The 19,592-nt window shown below is 43.3% G+C and overlaps 1 protein-coding gene across 1 annotated transcript in view; it reads left to right on the plus strand.

The window, feature by feature from the left end:
* Positions 1-19,592, plus strand: part of BCL11B (BAF chromatin remodeling complex subunit BCL11B) — a 265,988-nt gene that overhangs the window by 12,105 nt on the left and 234,291 nt on the right. The window contains exon 2 of the mRNA XM_030215369.1: positions 18,557-18,922. Coding sequence (XP_030071229.1) covers positions 18,557-18,922 — 366 coding nt within the window. The remainder of the gene's footprint in view (positions 1-18,556; positions 18,923-19,592) is intronic.

Here is a 19,592-nt window from a genome sequence, read left to right on the forward strand (position 1 = left end):
GTTGTTGTTTTCATTACCGACATTTAAATGTATTTAAGCGTGCTCACTCATCTTAATACATCAATGCAAGGACTGCTAGCAAAAAAATAAAAAAAAAACAGGAATAGAAGAGAACAGGCTAATGAAATAGAGTAAAGCCCTCAGATACATACCACACCCATGCCACAGTCAATAACACTGACCGTTAAGAGGGTGAATTTATTGCACCTCTTTCATCAGGCTGGACTCCTAAGTGGAAAGTGCAGTTATGTGCAATTAATAAAAATTCAAAGTTCATACCTTTATGTTATATATTCGTAGCAATGTTCATACATATCAATCCGTGGTAAATACCAAACATTACTAGTGATATCTACTATTAAACATTTCTATAGCGCTACTAGACTTACGCAGCGCTGTACAAATGAACATGAAAAGACAGACCCTGCTCAACAGAGCTTACAATCTAAATTGGACAGACGAACAGACAGCTAGGGGTGGGGAAATTGCAGTGGTAGGGGTGATAAGTGAGGGTGTTGAGTAAGAGAGTCATGGTTAGGAGTCGAAAGCAGTAGCAAAGAGGTGGGCTTTAAGCCTAGACTTGAAGACAGCCAGAGACTGAGCCTGACGTACTGGCTCAGGGAGTCTATTCCAGGCATAGGGAGCAGCGAGATAGAAGTAACGGAGCTGGGAGTTAGCAGTGGGGGAGAAGGGGGACGACAGGAGACATTTACCCAGCGAACGGAGTTCACGGGGAGGAGTGTAGGGAGAGATGAGAGCGGAAAGGTACTGAGGAGCTGCGGTGATTTAACCAGAGCTGACATTGTGATGTCATAATGCCTCAGTCCACCAATGCCTAAGAGCCAACCTCATCAGTGATGTCACAATGGCTTGACTGTCCTATACTTGGCTCATACTACTACTACTACTATTAAACATTTCTATAGCGCTACTAGACTTACGCAGCGCTGTACAAATTAACATGAAAAGACAGTCCCTGCTCAACAGAGCTTACAATCTAAATATCTAAGAATAGAATTCACTTATCTGTTCAATAAACTGCTGCAAGCTGAAACTGCCCAACAAGAAAATAGCTCGGAGTCTGTAGAAACGCTCCCCTTGATTAGCGCCCGACACCCCGGGTTTCATGGCAAAGATTTCATCAGGGACTCGGGCGAAGCTATGCCTCCCATATAAATGCAACCACACCGCCAGCTACATTACAAGTAAAACATGCACAATCACGGCACAAACAAGTCACCTAGGGGACCTTTTACAAAGCCGCGAGAGGGCTAATGCGCAAGTAGCGTGCGCCAGATCGGCACTAGCGCTGGGGTAGCGCATGCATCTGGTGGCCTTTCTGAGTTTGGTGCGTGCCGAATCCCGCAGCAGAAAAAATGTTTCTGTTTTCTACCACGAGGGGCGTTCCTGGTGGTAATGGGCAGTGTGCTGTATGGTTACCACGCAGGTAGCGCGTGAGCCCTTACTGCTAAGTCAGTGGCTGGTGTTAAGGTCTCAGGCCGTAAATAGGTACACGCTAGTTTTAATTCTTGCGCACACCCATTTCCTGGCCTTTTTAAAAAAATGGCCTTTATCCCAGCTGTGGTACAAAGTGGCCCAGAAGACACGCCCCACACTACAGCAGGCCACGTTTTACTGCTGGGTCATTCCATGTCAAGTGGTCTGGTGGTCCCTGCGCGACCATCACGGATTTCGATGAAATTTTCTGTGAACATTCATACATGTCCCCAGTGAACATTGGTAAAGTTTTACGTTTGCCGTTGCAGTACTTGCTGAGATATAGTAATCTGTTTGACCCCATACTGCAGCCTTCGCACAGGGACCACCAGACCGCTTGACATGGAATGACCCTGCTGCTTCTTGTGATCTTGTGCAAGTCACTTCACCATCCGTTGCCTCAGGTGCAAACATACGGGGCCCTTTTACCATGCTGCGATAGCAGCTAATGTGTGCCTAATGTAGCTTAAAATGGCGTACCGCAGGATGCATTCAGGCGTCCTGCGGTAAGAGTCAAATGTGCACGTGCTAGCCACACGCTAAAAAATTATTTTAATTTTTTTTGAGGGGGTGTGTTTGGGGGGGGGGGGGGGAGCAGAGAGTGGCTGCTCCTGCGCTTATCAGGGGCCCTTTTACTAAGCTGTGGAAAAAAAAGGGCCCTGCGTTAGCAGCGGGTGACATTTTTGCCGCCTGCTAAGGCCCTTTTTTACCGTAGCGGGTAAAAAGGCCGAAAAAAGACACGGCCGTGCGGTAAGATTGCTCTTACTGTGTGGCTGTGCGGGGAGGAGCACTTACCACCACCCATTGAGGTGGCGGTAAGGGCTCCCACGCTAACCCAGCGGTAAACGGGCAGCATGTGGCGCTGCCCAATTACTGCCGGGTACCTCCTGTGGAAATATTTTTGACCATTCCTGCTACTGTCAAAAATGCTGTGCACTGGGGGTGGAACTACCGCGGGTGCCCGCATTGGACTGGCGGTAGCTCCAGATTGAGCACATGGCACGACCGCAGTAGGCTTACCACCGCTTAGTAAAAGGATCCTTAGCGCAGCTACGTTACCGTGTGTTAACCGATTAGCACAGGAATAACATAAGCCTTTTACCATCTACAAAATGTGTAGAGACAAGGGCGCACGTGCTAATTGTTTTTAATGCCCGTGTGTTAATGCAACCTTCCCTGCAGTAAACATGGCCTCGTGGAAAAATCCTATGCAAGGGTGCGCTAAGGCCAGGTTTTGCCACAGCTTAGTAAAAGGACCAGAGACAGGGAAATACCTGAATGCAATAACTTGAGCTACTGCTGAAAAGGATGTGAGCTAAATCCCAATAAATAAAGAAACATACAAATGTGGAAAGAGCCCGAGCCCTTATTTGGTGATGTAAAAATTACCAGACGCTAGGAGGGGGTATATCTTTGCAGGCATATGGTCCCCACCAAAAAATATATATATATATCGTATAAGCACTCTAAAATGCATAATTAGGACTGCAGATTCGATCAGCATTTCTTTAAGGCTGTAATCTGAATTAGACAACACATGCAGAATTTAAATAAATAAGTAGTAAACGCTTTACAAAAATAATGATTGTGGAGTCTTGGGTTAATGGCATGTGGGTCTTGTTCGCTTTGTTTTTGTTTGGTAGCTGCAAAGCCAACTCAAAATTTTTCTTTTGTAGAAAGAAATCATCGTGTGTAATAGGTTAAAGGGGAAAATATTAGCAGGCCATGGGGCAAAGAGTTTTCCATTTGACAGAACAGAACCTTTGCAATTAGAGAGGTGGGTTTATTAATCAGGAAAACTTTGTTCTCCGGAGGATGCCCTGTAAGGCTGGCTGCTTTTGATCCCGTACACCTTGCTTGTATCAGGCTACCTCCGCATAGCTGCTGGATTAATTTCACTGTTTATGTTTTAGCCTTTCTCCTCCCTCTGGTAGGGTTGGACGGGATGGGCACCCATGGGCAGCGGCTTATTCGTTTTTTCCCTTAACAAAACTGCCGGACTTTTCTCCCTCCTCCCCAAAATGATGCCCTTGTAATTGATAAGTAACGATGAAAGCTTTTCATTATAAGCATGATGCCTTGATGCTAGGTCACGAAGGGGAAGTTTAGCAGTAAATAAGTATCTTTATTAACGATTCAACAAACTGTTCGCTGAAATCCAGTGTCTCCCCGGCAGCACTGTTCGGGGTAGGGTTCTGAGCGTATTTTTACTCTGGTGAAGCATCTTTTCCTAAAATATATTGGTAAAGTAATAACGTATTATTATCTTCAAAAGTCTTGTAAGAAAAAAAAATTGTAATTAACCGTTTCCTGTGGCCAGTGCCTGATTATCTACCTGTCATAAGGGAAGGGGTAGATTTTTCTATGAAATCTGTTTCTCCTCTCCATTTCTACATCCATGCCCGCCTCTCTTTTCCATCCTTGCCTATCCATCTCTGGATCTTTCTCGTTCCATCTCTGCATGTGTCGCTGCTGTCTGTTGTGTTGCTTTCTCCCTTCTCTGTCCCAGTCTGTCCGGTATTTCTTTTATCAAAGTATGAGATATAGAAACAAATATCCATCGAAAACAGGAGGCAACTATATTTCCCTTATGTTTAACAGTTTTCTCAATATATATTTTTTTAAGGGGCATCAAGAAGGGTTAACATTTGCTCATTCAGGACCAAATTGTATAAATGACGCCAAAAAAAATCAGCGCCGAAAAAAAGTACGCTAAAAGCTATTCTATAAATGGCACTCAAATTTAGGCACTCTATATAGAATAGCGCTTAGTGTCGGAACTCGCGCCTAACTTTTAAGCGTGAGATCTTACACCAGCTAAACTCTGGAGCAAATCCTCTTGCCTAAATCAGATGCAGATTTCCCTGATCCTCCCATGGCCATGCCCTTATTTTGGAGCCGCGAGTAAAACGTACATGCGGATCCCGGTGTGTAAATATGCGCGTGTAAATTTCAATTAATCCCAATTAGCACTGATACTTGATTATTAGGGCCGAATGATCAGTGCTAATTGGCTCATTATGTAATTAAATTGCACACGTAAATTAGGCGCACACCCAAATTAGTGCATGCAATGCTGAGCACCATATATAGAATTCGGGGGTCAGCTCTTATCTGCCTCATTTTTATCATGATATCAAACTTTTCTGTATGTCACGCACTGTGCTTACTGAGGGGTCCTTTTACCAGGCTGCGGTGAAAGGGGGCCTGCGCTAGCATCAATGCGTGTTTTTGATGCGTGCTGAGGCCCCCTTTTACCACAGCGGGTAAAAGGCTGTCGTTTTTGCTGGAAAAGAAATGGCCGTGCAGTAAGTGAACCACTTGCTGCGCTTCCATTTGGGGGGGGGAGGAGCACTTACCGCCACCCACTGAGGTGACGGTAAGGGTTCCAGCGGTAACTGGGCAGCGTGTGGCAGTGCCCAGGTACCGCCGGGTAAGCACTAGCGCTACAAAAATAGAAATATTTTTGTAGCGCCAGAAATGGCACGCTGTGGGTGGGATCTACCAACGGACTCCTGCGGTAGCCCGGGTGTAGTTCCGGATTGGCGCACGGCAAGCCTGTTGACTGCGCGCCAACCCTTTAGTAAAAGGGCCCCTGAATAACAAGCGTCCAAGGTGTCAGTAATCTTACAAAATCAGTGGAAAAAATTGGTTATCATGTAATGCTGCTTTTGAGAACAGGGTAAGCTAGAATCAGCCCCAGTCCGCTTGTAATAAGAGCTCAATTTCTTACACTGATAGTAGATATGAGGTCCCCAGGAAAGGAAGTAATATGGCTGGGTGAAAATATGGTCCTATGATAACTCTCTTTCTATGAGCGAGCTGCATTGAAATGAAATTTCACAAACACGCATGCCCACGTGCAGCAGTTATTGGGTTCTACTTGCAAAAAAAATATGAATGCTTGTTTTAAGAATCTTTGGGGCCTTTTTACTAAACTGTGATAAGATTTGCAGTCACCACAGCTTAATGCAGGACTTTAGTACATTGCATATAAGAACATAACAAAAGAATAGCCAGACTGGTTCAGACCGATGGTCTATCCAGCCTAGTAGCCTGCTTTCAACAGTGGCCAATCCTGGCAGAATCCCAAAGAGTTAGCAAGATTCCATTCTACTGATCCCAGGGCAAGCAGTGGCTTCCCCCGTGCCTAGCCCCCAATAGTAGCTGCAAACCAAAAAACACCTTCCATGCCCATTTTCCACCGATGACACTTCCCCTCACATTAACTGCAAAAAACCTACAAAACTCCTTAGCGCAGTTATGTGCTAGCAGTTTCTGTACAGTAAACCACGTGCTAACGGCTAGATTCTATGTATCACGCCTAAAATATCGTCGCTGAAAAAAAATATGCATAGGTGTATTCTATAAAGTACGCCTAAGTTTAGGTGCGGTTTATGGAATACGCCTAGTGTCTGTCCACGCAACTAAATTTAGTCGCGGGCAGTAATGCTGATGCCTAAATTAGGCACGGACCAGGTGTATTCTATAACAACGCACGTAGGTTTTAGAAATGCCCATGACCCGTCCATTCCAAGCCCACGGCCACACCCCTTCTTCAATTTATGTGCATCACTTTACGGAATACGGTTAGACAGTTATGCATGTAAATTCTTTTTGATGCCGAGTAGTATCAATAATTGCTTGTTAATTGGTAATTATTGATGCTGATTGGCTTGTAAGCTTGTGCAACTTAAGTCACACTTTATAGAATCCAGGGGATAAGCACTTAACATTTATTTAGTTATTTAGTTATTATTACATTTGTACCCCGCGCTTTCCCACTCAAAGCAGGTTCAGTGCGGCTTATGTAACAATATGGATTACAGAGTATTGATAGAGAAATTATAGGTTAATTATAGCAGAATAATAAAAGAGATAGGTAGGTAAAGATGGGGAAAGGTGAAGGGGGAGTAGGAGAGGTATGAGCAAGGGGTAGATGAGCATTGGAGGAGGGGTAGAGGGGGCGGGAGGGGGATGGGACAAGGGAAAAGTATAGGGAAATTAGGTGGGAGATGTAGTTTAGTAAAAGGCTGCCTTTAACTGGTAATACAGTGCTGAGCAAAACTATTGCACTCTGAATTAGAAAAGGATCCATGCAGATGGCCAGGACTCAGAGTAGGATCTTAGGTCTTTGTTTCACTTCATTTAGACAGGCGAGAGAGGATAGTGACTAACTGGACAAGATTCCGTTGGACCTTTTCGCTCATAAAGTAGCTTTTAACTCACAAAGCTCAGTATGTGGCCAAGTAAATAAAAATGCCGACTTAGTACCATTGTTTTTAAAATTTATGCAAATTTAAAATTTTATAACCAAGAATGTCTTGATCTAGATGTCAAGCGACATAATTACAGCTAAAAAATACTAAGACTTAAAAAGAAAAAGAAAAGAAAAAGGCATAAAAATCAACTAAGAAAAAAAAAAATCCATTCCTCTATTGGAAAGATCTAAGAACAGAAAGCCTGGGAGGCAGGCAGTGAGCAAATAGCAATGAAAACTCACCCATCCAATTTAATAAACAAGAGAGCCCTATATCTGATACAGCCCCCAGAACCCATCGATCTTTATCTTTATTACAATTCTTATATACTGCTTATACCAATACAAAGTGCTTGTTCCAAGCGGTTTACATGCAAACATTCATTATATAATCAACATACAACATCTCAACACACAAATTAATACATTTAAAACATTAATTCAGCACCCTAATGGCCCTGAACAGGTCACGTAATCCTAAAGAAAGCCACGTTTTAATTTTTTTTTAACTACTCTCGTTTATTTTCCATCCTGAATTCTCCAGGTAGTGCCCCAATAACTCCTAATGGGTAACTTAATCTGACAAGAGCCGTATTTTAGATTTCTTTTAAAATTGTTTCTCATCATTTTCCAGCTTGATTTCTCTAGAGGTAGAGTATTCCACCAAGTAAGCGCCGTAATGGAGAACATCCTGGATCTCAACCTCTGTCCTGCAGCTGGGTGAGCCCGGATTGTCTTGAAAGGAAAGTCCAAAATCAAAAAGTATGTAATTGTAAAGGTCCATAAAAGACATAATTCATATCAACATATGTAATCAGACATTTAAAAGAAAACTTAAGAAAGATGCACCGACAGACAAAATTTCTTGACATATCGTAATAAATGTCTTCCTCCTCTCCTGAGATTCTTTGCAGAGGTCCAGAAAAATCCAAATTGTTTTGACCGGGAAACAGTATGTATCTCCTCTGAAAAGCGGCATCAATACATGATCTTCATCGGTAGGGAAAACAAATGATACCACCATGGTGGTTGGCTATGCCGTTCTCTTCTCCACTGGAATCTTCCAATAACTTAGTTATAACTGTTCATATCAGTAGAAGCCTCCCCAGATCCAACAGTTCTCTTCCCAAAGGGGAGATAAAAAGCCTTATAAAGCAGAGGTAGTACTTTCATCCTGAATTTCCAGGACGTTCTGCATATAGTCTTTAACGACTCCACCAGTAATAATAGGGAAATTAGGGGTCTGCAACTGATAACCAGTTGTCTTCAATTTCCTATGAGTAGCCAATTTATCCTACACTAGTCTAGCTTGGACTGATGTAACTGAACTGAACTTCTTCTCTAACCGCTGTTCTTGAGCTCTGCATTTGACTGAGACCGAATTAAAGCCCGAGTATCCACACAAACTTTCAAAAGACGAGAAATAGTTTGTTCCGTCAATATAGGCGCTTCAGAGTTACGTGAGCAGGCTTTTTGAGAGGGGTTCTTAAAATAGTCTTAAAAAGTTCTCTAATAAAAGATGTAAATCTGGGACTTATCCCCGCTCCAGGACTGTCCCTCACTATGGTGGCAAGTTGAAATCCCCCCTCTCCTGTGGCTGATAATGGAAGGAGACTGTGGAAACCTCGGACACTAGTCTAGCAGTCTTCATGGGATACTCAGGCATCACTTCCTCCTGTGATCTCCAGACACAGTGCCTTTGGGTCAGCTACAGCATCAGGCATTTCAGGTGTACTGCAGCTTCTCAGCCTTGCCACAGAAGCCCCCTCCAGGCAGTGGTAAACCTGAAGGTTTGGGCAGGCATTCTTCTCCCAAATCAGTGGACCCCGTCCTAACCTTGGGGGTCAGTGTTAGGTGCTGGATTATGCTGGTTTGACAGATAATGGCATTCGTCACTCAATATGTAATTAAATTCTGGAATTCGTTTCTAGAGAGTGTTGTAAAAGTAGTTAGCTCAGCAGGGTTTAAAAAAAGGTTTGGATAGTTTCGTAAAAGAAAAAAAGTCCATAAGCCATTATTAAGATGGACTTGGGAAAATCCATTGCTGATTTTTAGGATAAGCAGCATGAAATCTGTTTTAGTCTGGGATCCTGCCAGGAACTTGTGACCAGGGTTGGCCACTGTTGGAAACAGGATACTGGGCTTGATGGACCTTCAGTCTGTCCCAGTATGGCAACACTTATGTTCTTATGGAAGGGACCTCCTTGAGCTTACCATTCCATTTCAGCATCAAGAGATCCTGAAGACCAGGGATGGGAAGAGAGATTGCAAAATGTGCTATGAGAATCCAGGAGGGAAGAGAGACTCAGAACCAGGTACTCTGAGGTCTTATGATGGGAGAAACGTGCAGGTTGGTGTTCTGAGATACCAGGAGGGTAGGGAACCTGAGCTGGGTATCCTGAGGCTCAGGATAGGGTGAGAGATGTCTTGAGGTTCAAGAAGGAAACATCCAAACGTCCTGAGAGAAAGAGGGAGAAGCTGGGTGCCTGAGATCCTGGGCGCATACACACTTTAACTCCTGCTTAAAATCTGGACACCAGGGGAGACAGACAGTCCCAGAGGATTTTAGTGCTCTGTTTCTTACCTATAATAAAAGACCTTTCTGCAGAAGTTCACAGTTTTCAGCCTGTGTTTCTCCAGTATCTCTTTATTGATCTGCTTGTCTCTATTTATATGTGAGAACACAAGGAACGCTCAGTTTCAAATGTACAGCTAGAGGCTCTTGCATGGTGTCGGGTTAAGCTGTGTATTTCTCATTCTCTAATTCATAGAAATGGAAGCACACAAATATCTCCTTTGATTTTTCTCTTCCTTTCATGCACTAGGCTGAGGAAACCAAAGACTACTATCCACAAAAGAGTTAAACTTGGTATAATCCTGAGAAACAGGAACTACAGCTGCAAGAGGTGCTGTGTCCGGTCACCAGGGTAGAAACATAGTCTGACCAGGGACAGTATGGATTGTCCTTGGTAGAATCCTGGCTGTACCCTGTAAATGTATCTTGATTGCTCTTTTGCAAAATTTTCCCCCTTTTTTTATTGTGATCACAGTGGAGACAATAAAAATTAAAGAATAGCCATACTGATGGTCTATCTAGTCCAATATCCTGCTTCCAGCAGTGGCCAATCCAGGTCACATAAACCTGGCAGAATCCCAAAGAGTAGCAACATTCCGTACAGAATCCCAAAGAGTAGCAGGGTTCTGGAATCCCAAAAAGTAACAAGATTCCGTACTAGCAATCCCCAGGGCAAGCAGTGGTTTCCCCCCTGTCTATTTCAATAATGAATCTTACCACAGTATAGCAAAACAGGCAGGTAATTTTAAACCACGGAGTATGCAGCAGTAATGAAAGCTGAAACACACACATGCTTTTGCATTCACCATAGTCTAAAGAAAAATGACTGTCAAGACAGTTGAACCACCTTCCGCTTACAGGTAATTTTTCCGGGCAAAACAAAGTACATTATCTTGAAATAAACATAAGCAAACGTGTGTGTGTTCCAAACTCTTCTCTCCAGGGCCGGCCTAGCCATTACTGAAACCTAGGCAGTTGCCTAGGACGTCAGCTTTGCATGGGGTAACGATGAACGGTTGTTGTCAAAGCAAAGCAATAGTCCAGAGACAGTTACACAAACCAAAGAAAGAGCAGCCTATGCTTTTACCCACAGGGACGGTGGACAATTTCAAGTAGCCCATTTCTTTAAGTAAATAACTTTTAATTATCAAAATCTCAAGAGGGGGGAGGCTTGCTAGGAGCCTCAGTGCTCCTCTCTGTGCTCCCCTCCCCCCAACTGAGACCTGCTCTGTGACCATGGGTAGAAATACCTGTGGTGTTCAATAAGGTGTACTTTTAAACCTAGATGAGGAAAGGTTAAAGCAGCTAGGGCTCTTCAGCTTGGAGAAAAGGCGGCTGAGGGGAGATATGATAGAGGTCTATAAAATAATGAGTGGAGTTAAACGGGTAGATGTGAAGCGTCTGTTCACACTTTCCAAAAATATTAGGACTAGGGGACATGCGATGAAGCTACCATGTAGTAAATTTGAAACGGAGAAAAGTTTTCTTCACTCAACGTGTAATTAAACTCTGGAATTCGTTGCCAGAGAATGTGGTAAAGGCACTTAGCTTAGCGGAGTTTTAAAAAGGTTTGGACGGCTTCCTAAAGGAAAAGCCATAGACCGTTATTAAATGGACTTGGGGAAAATCCACTATTTCTGGAATAAGCAGTATAAAATGTTTTGTATATTTTTGGGATCTTACCAGGTATTTGTGACCTGGATTGGCCAGTGTTGGAAACAGGATGCTGGGCTCAGTGGACCTTTGGTCTTTCCCAGTATGGCAATACTTATGTACTTATGGGAGATAATTTTTAACTTTATCTTCAAAGCCCCAGTTTCCCTCAGTAAGGGTCCCTTTTACTAAGCTGCGGTAAAGAATCATCTTAATTCAGGTCTATCCCATGTGTTAAGGCCATTTTTACTGCAGCAGAAAAATAGCTGATTTTCTATTATTTGAATAGAGAGGTGTTGTAGCCGTGTTAGTCCACTTCTAAAGCCAGTCAATAGAAATAGAATAAAATAAAACATAGAAAAGAAAATAAGATGATACCTTTTTTATTGGACTAACTTAATACATTTTTTCATTAGCTTTCGAAGGTAGCCCTTCTTCGTCAGATCAGAAATAAGCAAATTGTGATAAGTAATGGCATATATAAGTGAAACATCAAAGTATTTCAGTGACAATCTGAAAGGATGAGGGAGGGGTGGGCTAGGTGAGAAACAGAGAGGGCTGAGAGGATGGGGGACAGGGAGATATGCATGGTGATCAGAGGGTGACAAAGCAGTGAAATTTCATGGTTTATAATGGGCTAGAAAACCCAGATCTTTGTTAAGTCCTGTCTGGTGGGTGTCAAAATATTTAATCATTTTGACTTCAAAGGTCTTGCGTTCCTGTCTTGTTTTAAAGTTTCCTTTAAGTATTCTCACTGTAAAATCATTAGTACAGTGTTCTGGTTTTGTGAAGTGCTGTCCCCACAGAGGTAACATCCAGGTTGGCACTGGCATTTTTCATATGGTGTCTATGTAAATTAAATCTCTTTTTTAGCATCTGGCTTGTTTCTCCAATATAGCACCCTTCATCACATTTTTTACACTGGATGACATATACTACATTGGAAGATGAGCATGTGAAGGATTCCTTTATGTTGAATATTTTTCCTTTGTGAATGACTGTGGGGTCATGTGAAATGTTTTGGCATAGTTTGCAGCTGGATATATTGCAAGGATGTGTGCCATTCTCTTCTTGTTGGGTCTCTGTTGAGAGCTTGCTTCTCACTAGCTTGTGTTTTAAATTGGGTGGCTGTCGGAAGGCCAGCACTGGTGGGGATGGAGGTCTCTTTTGATTTTCCTCAGTTTTTCCAGCTCTGGGTTGTATGTCACTATAAGGGGGATTCTTCTGTCTGTGGCTTTTTTTTCTTTGTACTGTTACAGATTTTCCCTGGGCGTTTTGAGGGAGGAGGCAATATTCTTGGAGATAAGTTTTGGGTTGTAGCCTTTCTGTTCAAAGGATGCAGTCAGGATTTTGAGGTACCTATCTCTGTCCCCTGGGTCAGAGCAGATACGGTACGGTGGTATCTTGTGGCTTGGCTGTGGATAATGGAATTTTTTGTATGTGAAGGGTGGAAGCTGGAGTTGTGGTAGCTGCATTTATCTGTGGGTTTCCTATACAGTATATGGATGTTTGTATGTAGCCATTACTGATTGAAACTGTGGTGTCCAAAAAATTGACTTTTTTTCTGGGGAGTAGTCAATTTTGAATCTGATTGTAGGATTGTATTGAAAGAACTGTAAAATTGTTTTAGAGTTTCTTCCCCCTCGGTCCAAATCATAAAAATGTCGTCAATATACCGGTAGTATTTTAGGGGTGTGGTCTGCTGTGTATTCAGAAATGTCTCTTCCAGTTCATCCATAAAGAGGTTAGCATATTGGGGTGTTGCCCTGGTGCCCATCGCAGTGCCCATGATTTGTAGGTAGATATCATTGTTAAAGCGGGAATAGTTGTGAGTAAGAATAAATTTGATTAATTTTGCATTATAGTTTCTGGTGAGTATGGATGGTCCAGTGTGGATGTTTTTAGGAGCTTCTCACATGCAGCTATGCCATCCGCATGGGGAATGTTGCTGTATAGTGATTCTACATCCATCGTGACCAGAAGGGTACCCGGTGGTAATTGCTTGATATTTTTCAATTTATTCAGAAAGTCTGTGGTGTCTTGAATGAAGCTTGTTTGTCTTGTGCACCTTAGGTTTCAGAATTCCCTCTATAAGTCCAGATATTTCCTCCGCGAGTGTGCCAATACCCGATATGATTGGTCTGCCAGAGTTTCCAGGTTTGTGGATTTTGGGTAGCATGTAGAATGTGCCCACAGAGGGCTGGTTTGGTATGAGTTTCTTCAGATGTGGCTGTACTTTGTTTAGGAAATGTTCTGATAAGGTCTTTCAGTTGTTCCGTATAGTCCTGTGAGGGGTCTTCAGTTAGTTTCCTGTAGTATGTTTTGTCTGAGAGCTGTCTGTGTCCTTCTTTGATGTATTTTTGTGTGTCCATAATCACCACTGAGCCCCCTTTGTCTGCGGGTTTGATGATAATGCGTTGGCTGTTTTGTAGGTTGCTGACGGCTGCTCTTTCTGGTGGAGTAAGGTTGTACAGGTCTTTCTTTTGTTTGCTGGAAAGTTGTGATTTTACCCTGTTATGACTTTTTAATCATTTGAATTTGTACAGTGGTTGAACCCTGAGTTTATTTTCGAATCATGCTCTATTGTTGCCATTAGCACACAGCCATTAAAAAAAAAATGAGCGGGTAAGCACTTCCTGTCACCTGACACCTATTTTGTGGGCGGTAAGGGCTCACACGGTAATCCCGCACTAATCAGTTAGCACGTGGTAATATAGATGTGCTGCTGATTAGTGCAGAAATGCTCACTCCCAATCCCCTAGACACGCTTCCGCCTCAAAAAATGTAAAAATACTTCTTTTTTTTAAATTTATTTATTTATTTATTAAGTTTTAACATATTTACAAGCATAATATCTTGCAACAGGAAAAATCGGATAAACAGAAAAAGAATATTTTTTAAAGGAAAATATAATTATTAAAGCATTATTTCTTCCAGTCCGATATAAGTCCACAGTGGGGAGTTCAAAAATATACAAACATTGTTGAAGTAAAAAAGTTAGGGAAATATTACAGTACAACTTGTAGGCCAGACGAATTCTGGACACTTAAACATTTATATCAAACATTAACAACAGGTGGGGTCACCGCTCCACCTGTCTTCCTAGATGTTATAAACAACTCCAATTGGGATGGATCAAAAAAGGTAAATTTCTCATTACGGTATGAAATTTGACACTTGCAGGGAAATTTAAGGAAAAAAAAAGTAAAAATACTTTTTAGCGAGTAGGTAGCATGTTCAGATTTGGATCTTACCATAGGACGCTTTTGTACATCCTGCTTCGTAAAAGGACCCCTAAAATTCTAATTCACCTTTGGAAAGGGTTTTCTCCCCCCATATGGCAACACGTGTAAAAACAGTCATGCCAATAAGTCATAAGTGTGAAGCATCTGATAGTAGGCCTTTTAACAGCTAAACACCGGTGTTAACTGCAAAGTGGCGTCTTTCTCCCAGCAGAAATGAGCTGTTTTGCAGCCATTGGGTCACCCTGTCTTCTTACACATGGATATGCCTGGACGCACGCTTTACTTCAGCTCCCCAGGACTTGTCCCAGCAAAACAAACGCCTTTATTATTTTTTTTACAAGCTGTATTCATTAGTTACAAAATCTGTACCTTAAATAACACTTAATCATTGTTCAGGAAACAAACAGACCAAAAAAAAAAAGTTCAGCTAACCTTCCAAATTTCGTTTTCACAATCTGACGAACAAACTTTGTGGGTGGAAATTTTGTGCATTGATCAGAATAGCTTTGGTCATTGTTTTAGCCATTCTGGTACCTAGCAGACACTGGTCTACGGTATGTGTGTATTTAATTAGGCCATTTTGAAAGATATTAGCAATTGCTTGGAATTTTTATGTTGGGAGCTGTGTAATTCAGGTTCTCCTGTCCTGTCCTGCTCTGTTAACACACACCCTGCCCTGGAACTTCCTTTCTTGTGATGGCTTGGTTGCACTGGTTTGGTCAGGGTGGGCAGAAGGGAAAGGTTAATTCATGAATAATTAGGGCTGCACATTTGTTTTGAAATGAAATGAAACACATTGAAGCAGGCTTCTTTCTTTTCAAGACAAAACAGAAAAACCCACGACAAAATTTGTACATGGCTCACTTTGGCCTATAGTTTGCAAATTGCACGTGTTATTTACAGATAGTGGGGCACAAAGGTGCACTGAAAAATGGCCAGTGGTAATGTAGACGTGTGTTTAGGGCGTGCGCAGAATCATTTTTCAGTGCACCTGTAAAAAATGCCTTTTTAAGATTTTTGCCGAAAATGGACGTGCAGCAAAATGAAAATTGCCGCGTGTCCATTTGGGGGTCTGAGACCTTACCGCCGGCCATCTCACGCGGTAACCAGACGGTAATGGTCTACGCGCGTACAATGCCGATTACCGTCAGAGTACCGCCCGCGCCAGAAAAGAAAAATATTTTCCGGCGCGTACTGGACGCACGTCAAAAATGAAATTACCGCAAGGGCCATGCGGTAGCCGGGCGGTAACACAAAATTGACGTGCGTTGGGCTCGCGTAGGCGCCTGTTCGGCTTAGTAAAATGTGTGTGCTAAAATCAAAATGCAATAAATCAAAAAATAAAGATGTGAATTTAAACAAAACATCACCATATCTCTTCATGTTTTTCCCATAATGAAAGACAGTCGGTGAGTATACTCTTATTAATAACTAGAAACCCGATATTCAAAGGATTTATGCTCCTACCTTTGGGGTCCTTTTGCTATAGTGTGTTAAGATTTGCAATTATCGTGGCTTATCATGGGACTTTGCCACACAGTGGCTTCAAATTCGAATGTGACAACTAGTGGGGGGCATATCCGGAAGTTTTGTATTCAGGTTGTGTATTAATGTTCCCAATTTGGGTGGTAAGCAGCTACGCATGTCATATGCCACTTGGCGCGTGTCCGCTACACGCACCAGAAAATAAAAAAATATTTTTCAGACGAGCGTAGCGGACGCGCGCCAAAAATGAAATTACCGCAAGAGCCACACGGTAGTCAGTTGGTAAGTCCATTTTGGCGTGCACGTAGGCGCCTACACAGCTTAGTAAAAGGGGCCCTATATTTGTAACCTGTGCAGAACCGTAACCAGCCAGTATTTCTCTGTCTCCAGCATAGGGTAGACGTGCAGCCTGTCTGGTCTGGTAAGCCCTAGGGGGTTCTTGGGATCTATATCTTTGCGTTTTTGTTTACAGAAAAGAAAAAAAAACACCGACCCTGTACTTGGTTTAAAACTCCTTCTGCTTCGGAGGTGTGGGTCCAGTGGGGCCCTGTTTACCCCATGGGGTGTCACACCTGGGTGGCTAGGTCCCTCCCCTTGTCCTGCTCTCCTGAGTGGACAGCCTTGTGCCTCGGCTGCCGTGTCCAGGCGGTAGCCTTGAGTGCCACTTCAGCCCTCAACAGCGGGGCTCAAATAAAGACAAATAAAAAAAAAACTCAGTTTTTATGCTGGTACCATTTTCTGGGCTGTCCAATGAACTTGGATAACTGATTGTTAAGGTCTATTAAATCATAGTTTATAACTTGTTAGCTAATTTAGGGGTCCTTTTACTAAGCTGTGGTAAAAAATGGCCTGTGGTAGTGTGGGTGTGTGATTTTGGCGTGCGCTGGGCCATTTTTTTACCGCAGCTAGGAACAAAGGCTTTTGGGGGCAGTAAATGGTCGTCCACTAGAATTAAAATTAGCATGCGGCTATTTACTGCCTGAGCCCTTACTGCCACACATTGACCTAGTGCAGGGGTAGGCAACTCCGGTCCTCGAGAGCCGCAGGCAGGTCAGGTTTTCAGGATATCCACAATGAATATGCAGGAGATAGATTTGCATACCATGGCGGCAGTGTATGCAAATCAAGTTCATGCATATTCATTGTGGATATCCTGAAAACCTGACCTGCCTGCGGCTCTCGAGGAATTGAGTTGCCTACCCCTGACCTAGTGGTAAGGACTCGCGTGCTACATGCGTGGTTCTCATCCAGCGGGCACCAATGTGGCCACGCTGCTGATTACCGCCGGGAATGCCCCCTGTGGTAGAAAATAGGAAAATATTTTCTACCGTGGGAAAAAGTGCTTGCCAATTTCAAAATTAACCGCTGGGTGGGCATGCTAACCAGGCGGTAGTGTCAATTTGGCACACGGTACATGTGCGGTAGCCCTACCGCCGCTTAGTTGCACACACATCTTGGGTTCGCACCAACATGTCGGCACTGTCTATAGAATCTGGGGGAATGTGTGTTGTGTTTAGCACCCCCTATCATTTTGAAAAGTTAACACCTACCGGTCAGATTCTGGTAAATTGTGCCATATCTTTGCTAACAATAGAAGTGTTGTAGTTTCTCTGTTTGTCCACTTGAATGTGTAGAAATAAGGGTCAGCCATCAGATTGAAGATAATGCCTCTAACTCACTGCACATTTTTTGTCTTGCTTTTTAGACGTTCATCAGATTAGCCATATAGAAATAAGACTAGTGACAAATGTACTGACTTAGTCCAATAAAAGGGTGTCACCAACAACTTCCATATTTGGGTTTATTCGTGATTGTCCACTATACTTTCTGTAGGACTTCAAAACTGTAAAAAAAAAAAAAAAAAAAAATCATTACACGATACAGTATACAAACAAGTTTAAAAGTTCTCATATAAACAACACAGAACAATGGGCTCTCTGTGGTGTTCTTCCTTTTCCTGTTTGTTTTCTTCGCTTTTCTTTGTCTTTCTTTCAGAGCAGATACTTTAATACCTCTGTCTTCCCTCCATTCTCCTTTTTTCTGTTCTGGTCTCTTCCTCGTGTTTGCTCTCCTTTCCCCATTCTACATTCTCTTCCTTCCTCTCTTCTTGTTTCACTACATCTTCATCTTTCTTACACACACTCTCCCTCTTTCTTTCACCCTCTATCTCATCTCTACCACCCCTGCTGACTCTTACTACTTCTGTTCCCACCACCACCATAGCTCTTGTCCCTCACATCTGCCACAAAGCACTTGGCAACATTGACCTTTAGGAGGGAAAAGGTTCCAGGTAGCCCAGGCTGTATTGTTGATCTGATGGAGATGGCATTCACCCTCTTCCCCCCCACCCAAGCACGCACCACTTCCTTGTTCTGGAAAAATCCAGATCCTTTGATATAATTGATCCATAAACAAAGCTGAATTCTACACCTTAAGAAAACAAAGTGCTCTCCAGGATGACCTCTGTGGCCCATAGCATTTGACCTTTCTCATTGCTCATCTTCCCAGGTGTTTTATTGTGGGAAGCTGTGCTTTAAGTATGTTTCCTGGAAGCATAGAGAGGAGCTGAAGCATTCCATGCAGCTAAACACCTCCCTTTTGCTTTCACAGCCTTGCAGGGCTCTTGTTATGTGGAGGGTTATTTCCACTTTCAACCATTCTTCTCCCCATAGATGTCTTTGATAGCCTTGGCTTTCAGACTTTAAAATCTGCAAAGAAAATACAGAAGAAAGTGATGGCAAATGTCTGATCTGAGCAGCATTGTTGAGATGGCTTTAGATTTTTGTGGCTGTTGAAACCAATCTCTTTTTCTTTTGTTCCCTTCTCGTTCATTTGAAGCAGAGACCCACCCTGTGGGGTCCACAATCGGCGATGAGGACGAGAACCTCTCCATCCCAGAGCCGGGCCACCTCGGCATCGCCGCCGGCAGGACAGAACCCGACCTGCTCACCTGCGGACAGTGTCAGATGAACTTCCCGCTGGGAGACATCTTGGTTTTTATTGAGCACAAGAAGAAGCAGTGCAGTGGCACCGGCGGCGCAAGCTATGACAAGAGCCTGGATAAGAGCAGCCCTCCCCCCTCTTTGCGCCCCGAGCTCAGGAAAGTGTCGGAGCCGGTGGAAATCGGGATCCAAGTCACGCCCGACGAGGACGACCGTCTTCTCACGCCTACAAAAGGAATTTGCCCGAAGCAAGAGAACATGGCAGGTAAAGAACAAAATGTTTTACACTTAGCCAACCGATAGCAGTGTCTATGAGCACCATCTGGTTAGGGGATTCACTGAATATAAGTCAACTGTGTAAAAGGTATAAGTGTATCATGTAGTTCCGAGGGACAGGTATGAGTTTGCTGGGACCGTGTAACTTTTGGATCTGGAACTAGTTTCCCTGGCGCTCCAACTCCCTCTCTCCCCCCCCCATCCCATTCGCCTCCCCCCTTCCCACCTTTGTACCCGTTGACCTGTTAACTCAAAAGCATTACAGCAAAGTACTCGTGAGACACTGATTTGAAAGTAAATAAGATGCAGCTTTTTTTTTAAAGATAGCTATTATAACTGTAACAATAATCCATAAACAAGATTTGCACCTGAGCTACCATAGTGACGTATAATCTACCGTTTGCTGCATTAGCAGCTAGGGCATGAGGATATGGCATGGATCTCCGTGCCCCTCTTTGCCGGGTCACCTGACCCTCCTACCAGCCTGCTCTTGGAGCCTTAAATTAATCGCCCAACCCCAATGAGCAAAAAACCCCTAGCTTGGGTGTCCACACGCTTTGACACACCGTTAACAGGCCTAAACACCTCCCCCCCCCCCCCCCAGCTGAAATCAAACCTCCTCTCCAAAGCCATCCCAATGGAGAGAGAGGGCAGGTAAG

The sequence above is a fragment of the Microcaecilia unicolor genome, chromosome 9 (genome assembly GCF_901765095.1).
Source record: "Microcaecilia unicolor chromosome 9, aMicUni1.1, whole genome shotgun sequence".
NCBI lineage: Eukaryota > Metazoa > Chordata > Amphibia > Gymnophiona > Siphonopidae > Microcaecilia > Microcaecilia unicolor.